Source organism: Ambystoma mexicanum, chromosome 8 (genome assembly GCF_040938575.1).
Source record: "Ambystoma mexicanum isolate Mex_15411 chromosome 8, UKY_AmexF1_1, whole genome shotgun sequence".
NCBI classification, from domain to species: Eukaryota; Metazoa; Chordata; class Amphibia; order Caudata; family Ambystomatidae; genus Ambystoma; species Ambystoma mexicanum.
In genome coordinates this window covers 199,889,681-199,901,847 of record NC_090929.1, presented here as the reverse complement: position 1 = coordinate 199,901,847, position 12,167 = coordinate 199,889,681, and the positions used below count along the sequence as shown (strand labels likewise).

General features: G+C 42.0%; 1 protein-coding gene across 2 annotated transcripts in view; it reads left to right on the top strand.

The window, feature by feature from the left end:
- OLFM1 (olfactomedin 1) overlaps positions 1 to 12,167 on the top strand; it is a 341,156-nt gene that overhangs the window by 251,565 nt on the left and 77,424 nt on the right. For both annotated transcript variants that reach the window (XM_069609604.1, XM_069609603.1), the window contains exon 5: positions 11,032 to 11,138. In XM_069609604.1, coding sequence (XP_069465705.1) covers positions 11,032 to 11,138 — 107 coding nt within the window. The remainder of the gene's footprint in view (positions 1 to 11,031; positions 11,139 to 12,167) is intronic.

Sequence of the window (12,167 nt, the reverse complement as noted above, 5' to 3'; positions counted from 1 at the left end):
TATTCACCTTATGTCCGCATGAAAATCTCATGCACGCCACGTGGGTAAACTGTGAAGGAGCAGATTACGAAGCCTAGTAATGATTCTACATAACCCCATGCCACAGCATGTACTTGATAACAATACTTAACATTAAATTAATGAGGAGCAACTAAGCACATTTCTTTGGAGAAAACTTCTTCTGTCTTCTGTTCCTCGTTTCTAATCCCCTGCTATTAAATTAGCATTCTGCTAACCTGTCTTGCATCCCTTTTACCCCAGGGCACACTGATATGAAAATATGTAATAAAACGAGGTACACAAACGTAGGCTGAATAATTGTTCTTAGGCTAATTATGTTAAATTATTAATGATGCTCATATCAGGTAGATTGAGGACAACATCTGCAGGCACTGTGTGCATTGCATTAGGGATACAATGTCAAATCCTTCAACAAATGCAGACATTTCATGCCTGGACCTGGCACTAGAGACTGCAGCAAAAACAATATTTGTGTTTTACATTCCATCCATTGTGTCGGGGTATGGGCCAGGGCCAGCTTTTCATGGTGTCAAGACGTTGCATACTTCACCGGTCCCTGGACAAGCGTGACCATGCAAGACTCTCAGCATGGCTTCCTGCCTCCTTGCAAGCAGTACTGCTATGGCGGTGGCACGTCAATCCTGAATTAGCTACTGCTTGTCTGCTTTGAGACACTACTGCAATTTTAGGACCTTAATCTGGTCATTGTGGACATGAACAAAGACGGGAAATATTGCCCCTCCTGCTTTTCCAGTGCGTCATCCCATACACGCTCCTCTGCTGTTCACCACGTTTTGCAGACACACCTCACTCCTTGGAGCCAGAGACTCTATTGGAAGCCACAGCGTCATTCCAGGAGTTGAGCATTCCCTTCACCGTAGCACATGCGGTGTTCTCTTTCCTCGTGCCTGCAAGAACAGGTGCAAACCTCATTTCACAATGCCAGGATGGTGGAGGCCCCGGTTGTAATGGCGGCCATCGTTGCAACAATGGGTGTCAGCATTGCTGATGTCCACTACATTTGCACAAGGTGGGCACCGCACCAGTTTAACTACATGTGTGTGGTGAAGAACAGGCAACACTGGGCAGTTTTAGGTGTCTGTGCTCTTCTACACACACACACAGTTATTCACTGATCTGGCTCGGCCATGTGTGCGGATGGATCGGAATGTAGGGAAGAACGCCGATCGAGCATGGACATTCCACTAAATTCCTAGTGAGCCACTTATTGGCACTGCAAACCTGGCTTTACCAATTGACTTCTCCCCAGTGCCAGTATTGCAGAGACAGAGTCACCCACTGTTTCTCTGGCATCAGTATTGTACAGACAGAGACACTCAATACTTCTCCGATGCCAGTACTGCAGACAAAGAGGCAGCCATTGTTTCACAAGTGCCACTACTTTATAGACAGATCGATTCAATATTTTCCCTAGTGGCACTACTGCGAGGCCGAGACACTCATTGTTTCTCCAGTGCCAGTACTGCAGACACAGACCTCTGCAATGCTTCTCCAGTGCCAGTATTTCTGAGACAGGGACGCTCAATGGTTAGCCAGTGCCAGTACTGCAGAGAGTCACTGAATGTTTCCCCAATGCCAGCACTGCACTTATTGTTGCTTTACACTTTTCGTTCACAAAAGTTGTGCTTGGGTGTCCCTAACACCAACCACGGGGCAGTGCTCCCAAAAACTGTATTATTACTTGTCCTTTTGGGGGAAATTCTTTGTCAGGAGATGTTCACCTTTTTTCTCATAGTTCATCTGTGCTAATTAGAAGCAAGATTAGATGTATATATTTATAAACGGAGGGGTTCGAGCTGAATATCTTCGAGGAAATAAAAAACAAAGTAAGCTGCCTGTGCCCTGGCAGCATACATCAAGGTCTCGGGAGGATAGCTCAGGGGAACATGCTCGCCTTGGAAGCAAGACAACGGGAAGCAACACAGGTTCGATCCCCGGTTCCGCGCTGACTGTGGGTATTAATCGCGTTATAAACGACCAATTACAATTTCAAGCTGCTTTCCCTCCTTGTATGGAATTTGGTGCACATGAGCAGCGAGAACAAATCAGGCAATGCAGAGAGAAAACTGCCTTGAGCAAGAACACAGTGAATGTTAGTAGGGTCAATGGATCCCAAACCATGTACTGTCCAACAAGAGTGCTCCATCTGAGAGGTGAGTGCAGCAATGATCAGTGGTCAACGACACTGATATCAAGCACAGCGCACTCGGTCTGGTCCTAATCCGTCCTCCAGGCGTGCTCGTCCACATGGCATTCATAAACAGTGCCGACAAGAACTTTTTTCAAGAAGATGTGTCCTTCTGGAAGATTGATATTGGGCTCCTCACTTGACAGTTAAAACAAAATGGAAGAAACATCCTGAGGAATATAATGTTTTTCGAAATGCTTCAAGGGGCCACCAGTATTTCCATGTAACGGCGTCTGTAAGCACCTGTTTAATAGGAACATTTGGACTCACAGTAGCCCACATTGATAATCACTGCTTTCGTCAGGGTATCTGTGCACAATATTGAATTTGAATACATTTATGGGGCTTATTTTGCAGATATGATCATGTTGTTTTGAAAGATCTGACTCTTTTTCTTATATGCCCTGTCTCAGAGATGAGGCATGTTCACTGAAGATTGCTGTTCCTTGGATGACCCATTATAAGGGCGGTCATTATCTTTTAGAACGTGTGTACATAGAGAGGTATGCTTATTGGACATCATGATTGTGTTTCGGGTTTGTATAGTCATGTATGTTATCAGGTCACCTCCTCCATGACTGGGGAATGGGGAAAGAACTTTTCCTTCCCCATTCATATACTTGTGAACAAAACATTTTCACCCTATAAAAATGTTAATTTGCTTCGCGTCTGCTTATTTCATGCCTATCATTGCTATCATTCGACCAACCAAAAAGTAGCTTTGATGTTGATAGTAGATATATGTTATATATACAATAGTATTGTGGGTTGCTCAATATATAGAATTGTAGATGGATAACTATTAACTGAATGGGAATGTTAACCAAAGGGATCAGAGCGGTATCTGATAGACAATGAGAGGGGCACATTTTTACCTGCTAGGGGGATTCACACACACCTTTAGAAATTGTAGGCGTTCTAGTAAATGGTTTCTGCCATAAATGGCAGATACACTAAACAGTCTTAATTTCAGACAGCACCCCGTGTTTTCTTTCATCAGCATTATTCCACTTTCTGTAATTATTCATTTGTATTTATTGGCATTCTAAAGCTAATTAAGTATATGGCCCTGAAGAAGCACACAACTCGAGTGAGAATCGAGCAGTTTGACACATGTGTTGGCCTTTATTGTAGTGATGACACAATTAGTAACATTGTCTTTTTCTTGGAATAATATTACATATAATATAATAGACACATTGTTGCCTCCTTTTGTCTTACATTTGTAATACATATTTGTTTCTTATATTTCACTTGAAGCGTTCATTTTTTAAAAACAATTAAATGTCTCCCATTTACATTGTACAGGAATACAATAGAAAAGTTTCAGCACATTTTCCATTGTATTCCCATACACTGTATTTAGTATGCACTCACCCAACATGGCTGCTTTGTCAGGCAGTGCTTATTTGAATGGCACAATTACAGTGTACTATAAGAAACTCCAGCTTCAGAATGCGATGGCATTGGATCATAACAGAGGGTAAGGTGAGTTTCTTCATTGCCACCGCCGACATCCAAACTATTAGTATCCCAGGAAATACACTTGGATACTAAAAGCAATAAGCCACTCGCCGGGGGGGGGCGGGGGCACTACTGAGCCAGGTAATGCCCTGGGGCCTTCGTTAAGGCCCTCCCTATGCTTAAGCCTGTAACTATGGGCCCCGGGCATCACCTGATTCTTTAATGCCCCCTTACCCCCAGCTCGTGGCTTGTTGCTTAATTATGATTGCTGCCAACTGATATGAGATAGTGGCAAGAGACTGGAGGGTTTCTTGTTTCCAACTATGTTTCACAATTGGATCATTTCATAGTGCATATCATTTCCATTCACTAGCAGCCCCACAGGACCCCAACAAGTTCTTTCATTGGGGCAATCTGTCATTTCATGGTTCCACCAAATGTTCGTACACATTAAGGAACATAATCATTGTATTATTAATTTGCCCCATAAACAACCATTATGCCCAGGTTTGAGGATTAATTAATTGCAATTTTGTTGAAGCTTTCTGAGGTTTTCTTGAAATAACTTCATGGCATATCTAGATAAAATCTACTAGGAACATTGCACCCATAGACCTATGGCCGTTTAAGATGAGGTAGCAATACTTTGAGATAGATGGGGGAAGCAGAAGATACTAAAACATCAATAATCAAACTGACTCAGGAAGTTGGCAAAACTCGGTGCTGTTTTATTTTCAATTGTCTAAAATAGGGAGTTACAACGGACATCAACCGACGTTTGAACGATTTCTCTCAGCGCATATCATAAAAAACACAACTTTTATCATCAAAACTCGTCATAAGTGATGTTACACGATGTGGCAAAATACAAAAACCTACTTGGGGATGTGATACGTTTACAGGGAACATCTAAATACAAGTTCCATACTAATGGGGGTTGTGATTGGGTTTCTACTATCAGGTGGGTAAATAAGCCCATCCCGAGTGCAAATTATCTTCCATGTCACTCTAATACTCAACACTTCATTGGTTCTACAAACTATAGGGCTCTTTGCTATGTGGCCCTCTACCATTTGTTTGGCACCTTTGTACCCTTCTGAAATATTTCACACGCTAGCAGCACGCAGGCTACCATACCAGGTGCAGGGATGGTCAGCGTGATCATGCCTCCCCACCAATTAGCCCAACATCTATCATCACTCTTGCAGTCTGCCATTCAATTAAGGCTTTGAATTTGGCCTTGTAGAGGCTCTCTGTGCCTGCGAAATAAAGGGAGTATCTTATTGGTTTGGGAGTAGCTCTACCCAGTGTCTATTTTGATCTGACCATGTGACTTGGAGACCACATTTCCAAGCCTTTTGCAACATTTAATTCTATTAAATGATGAACTCTTGACGCCTTCTGATTTTTTCCATTCCACTTCAAACAGGAGGGTGTTTCTTTCTCACGTTCATGTAACTACTGGATGGACAACCAGGCTCACGGTGGCCTCGTCTTCTTGGTGCTGAGACAGCCAAGCCTTTTTTGTATTTCTCCATCGCCATCAGTTATTTTCCAACTGCGCCACACTGAAAAACCTTTTTTCAATAACAGGGTTTCAAGCTTCGCTTAAAATGCACTGTGGAATATCCAGGTTCTGTACATTCCTATGCATTATACATTGGCGCATCGCTGCAACTATTCACTATATAGCCAGCCTTAACATTACTTTGTCTACTTGCTGCGCTACTGCATCTGTACAAATGTAAACTGATTTGTATATCTTCAGTGTTTCTGTAGCATGAGCATCTTCACCTCGAGCTCAAAATGTTGCTCATCTTTACCACAACTTCTTTAGAACTCTATGTTGTTTTGCCTCATGCACTTTTTCAAGGTGCATCATTTCTGCTCCACCTTATGTGACCAGTCTTCTCCTTTACTCATTTTCACACTTCTTCCAGGACTTTTTACAAAAGGCCATTACTTCTTTGTGAATGCATATAGGTCTTTCTCAATTGATACCTTATTTCCAGGATTTTCTGCGGTATAGGCATCCTCACTGGTACTGCACATATTGCAATTTCCAGCTCCCAACATATAGGCAAGATGGGGGCGAGGTTTTGGTGGGGGTACTTGACTCCACCTCTACACTATGAAAGTAGCATTTCAATTCATATTTCAGCGATATAGACCCTAGACACTATTTTGTTTCCCTAAAGACACACAAACAGCAATACTAGAAAGTGGTCTTGAGTATAAACCTACATTTCCTGCATAAATTAGCAGTCATGATATATAATGTAAAAACAGACTACCACCCAAAAAATTGTCTTAGCTCTATTAAAACAAAAAGTTGGGTTCCACCGATCCAAACTATCACACTGAAAGCAAATAGCGTGCTTAAAACTGCTACTCCCTGTTATCAATCGCCAGCAATTAAGAGGCCATCATTAAGGCAGTGTAAAAGAAAGTGTTGCCCTAAATGAGAAAAAGATTAGTAAATGATTTGGTATGGCAAACCCTCTAATTCTCATTATCATATGTAAAAACTGTCCTGGATTTTTGACGATTAAAGGATTCTAAAATAAAAAATGTTTACTCCTTAGAAAGGGCACATATCTTGTGTACAAATAAAGTTCTGTAATTAAATGTGGATTTAGAAGAGTGATTGCTGTGTGTTAAGTCAAATGAAAAAAACATTGATCTTCGGGAAATCTCAGAGGTAAATCCAACATTATGATTCAAAATGTCAAAATAAGAGGTGGCAGAGATCTTGCTCTAATTGTGTTACCTTACCACCTTAAGAACCCTTCAAAAGCTACTTCTAATTACCACAGCCAAACATATAAACATTGAAAACAGTTCAAAAGTGTCATGAAGATGATCAGTTGGGTTCTGAAAAATCTCCCTGCAGCCGGTTCACAATAAACAGAAAGTCCAATGACCACACAACTAATAGTAAAATAATGAAAATATAGGCACTTTATGTTTAATGGACTTTTGAACCAAGCAGAGCAGCAGGAAAGGAGCCTGAAGTGAAAACCAAACAAAACACAAAAGATACATATATTCTCATTCAGGCAGCCGCAGTATTTAAATGTGGGAATAAAATCGTTGTGACATCAGTTACTTGAAACAGCTGCATTTTTTAAGTATTGGTTCTCAGCTGCAAATTCAGCTAAGGTGCAAGCATGGATTGGAGCTAACGCTGAAACAAGGTGTGTCCTGTAGGCACATGGCAAGCTATAGTTTGGGGTGAACATGTGTGGACCCTAAGCGTCCTTTGTGCTAGAAACACACAGAACCAAGAGATGAGTGAAAGCATCACACACCTAAAATGGCTTCCTGGGTGGGAAATGACATAAAGAGGTTTTGATAGAACTGTGTACTGAAACATGGCCACAAAAGCCTGCAGCACCAAGAAGGGTGAGATGAACACGGCATGCTAGGAAAAAGCTTATGTGGCCAGTGGTCTGTGTGGAAGGAACCTATGGAAGCTACATTCGGTTCCATGTGCGTATTACGAATAAATAACGAATACATAAATAACTAAATGAAAACTAATGAAAGTGAATGAAAAATAACAAAAACGTTTCTTTTTTTGTTCTCTTTTTTAATATGGGTGGTGCCCTTAAACACCAATGTTCATGCTTTAGTACTCCCCCAGGCCCCACCCGTTTTAATCCCTTACCCCACCCTCATATATACTTTTAACCAAAAATACGACTTTTTTTATATTTATTTTTTGTTATCAAATCTATTTGTTGTTCATTTTTCGTTGTAATCAATGTATACCGCTCCATTCTTGCAAACACATGTGAGGCAGATGAGGTGTGGCTGAGGCTGCCGATGCAGCCAAAGACCTAGGAAGCACGCTTGAGGAAACTCTAAAGGGTGTGGTGGGCTAGAACATGGCTAGTATCCACACCCGAGAGGGAAGGACAGTTATAAGTACCCTAATCCAGGAAGCATTTCCGTACTTAAGGTCCCACCTTCGAGCTGATAATCTGGGAGGACCAATGAGGGGGAAACATGGACAACAACCCCAGCAGGCATGAGAGACAGGCCATGGTTCAGCAGCCAACATGGACATGTATAGTCAACATGTTTGAAAACCACACGAGTTACAAACACATACATAAAACAAGGGGCCCTAACAAATATGGCGAGCCTGGTTGAATTAAGGATGTGTTTATAGCTCTGGTGTTAAAAAATAAATAAATAAAAAAAACGTTTCCACTAATTTGGGCTTAAGAGTTGTCGTTCTTCTCTGCTTCTGTTTGTGGATAGCATTGCAGAATTTTAGAAGTGTAGAGCTGAGCGGGTAAGCCAATGTCTCACAGTAGGTATGGCCCCATGCAAGCCCATTCGAATGCTCAGAAATTCCTAGAGGATATATAGACAGACGTGTCAGCGTCCTGCCTACACAATCCTGGGAACACAAGCTATAACAACTTATACAAGCCCTCCTTTTCTTCATTGAATTAGTACCTAATCTTTCTGACGGTGTTGCTGTCTTCCAAACCTACTGAATACACTTACCATGTTCAGGGCACTGTGAATCTGCTTCTAGGCACTCGATTGAATAGCGTCATCCTGGCAGTCTTGCATGTACACTATGAACTTTCCCTGATCAACCTCCTCTTGTTGTTCACCGGTTGGTCTTGCTGAAGGCCTACGATATGATCGCGTTTAACTCAGGCCGCTGGGCCGTTAATCGATTCCACAGACTGTACAGCCGCCCAGGCAGATGATTATCCTCTCATAATGATCAAACCCAGTGGCTCAAAGAAAGAGAGTTAGTTTGACTCATATCTGACTCAAACACAGACAACATGTAGTTTTCTCTGTTGTTGTTACACAATGAAATGGCCAACAGCTCGTCAACTGCTCATTCTCCCATCATCAAACCAAACCTCACAAATTGAGGCACAGTGCGGTTACATGATTGGGGCAGTTGTACCTGTCTGTCGAGAGGGACATTCACAAGGCAGATCTGATTTCAATTGATTGTTAATGCACAATCAGTGGGTAGATAAGGCCACGCACTGTACAAATAAAGTCCCAGAAAATCACCCTTATCACACCCATGTTTGTGGTCAGGTCATCAGTAAACCAACACTGTTCCAAGTGAGTTTCCTTGTATCCTGAACAACACAACGGGAGCTGCAAGTGCACCAAATTGTGAAGGATAGTTTCCTACAACGTTCCTTCACAGAATATGCTCTAACCTAAAAGTGTGTTTTGTCAAACGATGTGAGCACCCATGTGTGCTATGCTTTCAGACGTTACTTAATCTACAAATCGTTGTCAAGTGTTTTTAAACAACACTTGGAAGAATAAAGCTTGAATCGTGATACACGCATGCAAGTATATTCATCACACAATCACATTTAGTTTATTCATAAGGAAAATGTCAATCTCAGGCTGTCTGGAAAATGTTACAGATGCTAAATTGTGCACTTTGTATAAATCCGTTGATTGCTAGTACAGACAGGGAACATTGGCAAAGAGCTTGACAATGAATGTGTGAGTGGGATAAATGTACTTTGCTAGCTTTACAGTTCCATTTATTATTTTTGCCTCTTTGGGTGATTCACCTCGTGAGCTTCATCTCTTGCAAATATTGAGTGAAAAACTAAGCATATCAAAAATGCATTAGCATAGTTATTACAGGGAAAGGAAACAATGTGACCTACTGAATGATTTAATTTGTTACGATTGTACTGATAATTGGAAATTCAAATGCCAGGAGCCCTGGTTTATGCGAGTGTTCATGAAATTTATATCAGAAATAAAGTTTTATAACTGATACAGCGTGTATAATTATTTAACATTAAAATGATATGTTATTGATTGAACATCTGTCTCATTGAATTTGAGGGATAATTTGTCATATTGTATTTCATGTTAAGGATATGCACGTTTTTTATTCTGCAATTGCTTTCAACAATCACTATTAAAAAGAAATATGTGCTTAGTTTGAATATGAAAACAGAGCATAAGCCACACTGAACCCGCCTTCATTTACAAGTGATTCAAATAATAATCGAAAGCAGAGAACTGGTGTTTCTTGCTCTGGAGAAAGAAGGAAGGAAGGAAGGGAAGGAAGGAAGGGAAGGAAGGAAGGAATGGAAGGAAGGAAGGAAGGTAGGAATAAGGAAGGAAGGAATGGAGGGAGGGAGAGAGGGAGGGAATGGAAGGAAGGAAGGAATGGAAGGAAGGAAGGTAGGAAGAAAGAAGGAAGGAAGAAGGAAGGAAAGAAGGGAGGGAGGGAGAGAGGGAGGGAGGGAAGGAAGGAAGGAAGGAAGGAAGGAGGAAGGAAGGAAGGAAGGAAGGAAGGAAGGAAGGAAGGAAGGAAGGAAGGAAGGAAGGAAGGAAGGAAGGAAGGAAGGAAGGAAGGAAGGAAGGAAGGAAGGAAGGAAGGAAGGAAGGAAGGAAGGAAGGAAGGAAGGAAGGAAGGAAGGAAGGAAGGAAGGAAGGAAGGAAGGAAGGAAGGAAGGAAGGAAGGAAGGAAGGAAGGAAGGAAGGAAGGAAGGAAGGAAGGAAGGAAGGAAGGAAGGAAGGAAGGAAGGAAGGAAGGAAGGAAGGGGTCTTCATGTGGTCCAGCTCAAGTTTGAGAGGAGCAGGGAGGCCTTTGCAGAGGCAGGCACCTGCAGAGGAAAGTGATCTGCCCCCTACTCTCTGCCTAGAGAAGTGGCTGACTATAAGAGAGCTGGAGGCAGCAGAGGTAAGGGCTTGAGAAGGAAGGTATTTAGGAATAGAGTGTTGAATCTAGTGCGGGCCAGACCCCAGAAAACCTTGTGGACGATGCAGAGGGTCTTAAACTTGATCCTTGCAGCCACTGGGTACCAATGGAGAGAATCCGAGGCTGGATAGATACAGTCCCTGGGCTTGAGGCCAAGGATAAGTCTTGCAGTCCTGTTATGGATTACTTGCAGAGGGCGGAGAGCATAGAAAGGCAGGTTGAGTAAAAGGCTGTTATAGTAATCCAGCCAAGAGAGAACCAGGCCTCTGGAGACAATGAGCTTCTGGGGCAAAGTGAGAAAAGGTACTGTTTCAAGGGGCTAGTTGATGGGGATGGAGGGACTAGATGAACTATGTTACTCTTTGATCAACTTTTGATCAAGTGAAAGGGCATATTTGTCAATTTATAAAATAAGTATTATCACTTTCCTTTCACTTAATGTTACTTGTGTCTATTGCTAAGTTGTGTACATTTGAACGGTACCTATTGAAACATTATTCAGAATGTTTAATAGGTGCCACTACTCCTGCTCTAGATAGGACTTTACTCTGCTTGCATACATTTTTCAATGGACAGAAGCCATATTTACTGGTTTTTCCCTATTTTGCAGCTTGTGGGAAATTGACTGGAATAAGTGACCCAGTAACCATCAAAGTCTCAGGTTCACGGTTCGGCTCCTGGATGACAGACCCCATGGCACCGGAGGGAGATACTAGGGTGAGTACAATCCATTTTTTATTTCTCAATGCTCCGCTTTAATATCTATCTAAATTTTAGCTGCATTGTGTTGTGAGCCGTGTGCTGAACTGCAACGTTGCCTAATGGGTTTTGCATATTCAAGTTCATTGTGGTAAAATGGTCACAGTTGTCGTGTGGCAGAAAGGTTTTGCTCAACAGATGCACATACTACAGGCCCTCTGTATGGTTTTGCACATTGTGGTATAATAACAGTAAAATGTTACACTGTTTCATTTGGTCATCCATTTTGCACAATGCACACTGGGCCTCATCGCGAGTAGGGCTGTAACCTTTAAATGCGGCGGTAACGCTATTATCGCTGCATGAAAGTGCTGGCCCAATCACAATTTGGGTGCTAAATGGGCTGTATTACCTCCAGTATTTTGCTGGATTTGAAAATTCCAGTTATCGCCAGCTTTCGGTGCTATTAGCGCCCCCAAACCCATTCGATCCAATGGACCCAATAGGGAATGGGGATTTGCCACCTTACTGCTACTCGTGATTCAGCGTCAATAGCGCCGGACCGAGTAGTGGTAACGCTATTTGCGTTGGGCGGTATCCTGTCAGTATTACTGCCGGGATACTGACCAACTCGTAATCAGGCCCTAAGTCTTGTAACCTAAACATTGTCACTGCAGATTTGCAGAAAACAATGATATCAAAGCATTAGCCAAAAATTTGGAGTAGCGTGGTACCTAAGGGGACACACGCTACCCAGGGTGCACATCCTGTAACATTAAATCTTACACGTGAATGGAACATTTTAAGGAATTATATATTTCTGATCTTTTTAAGTCAAAGGGATTCAAGTGAACATTATTGGAGGAGGGAAATAAAATAATGTATGTATTCTGAAGCTTTGGAATCTTGAAACAGAGGTCGTGGTGTGAGGTATGGAAAAATGTTTCTATATGAACAAGGGATGCCAACATGGGTACCTACATGGGTACCTATATGGGTAATGTTCCCAAACAGTATTAATACTGGTTTCAATATTTGTCAATCCCC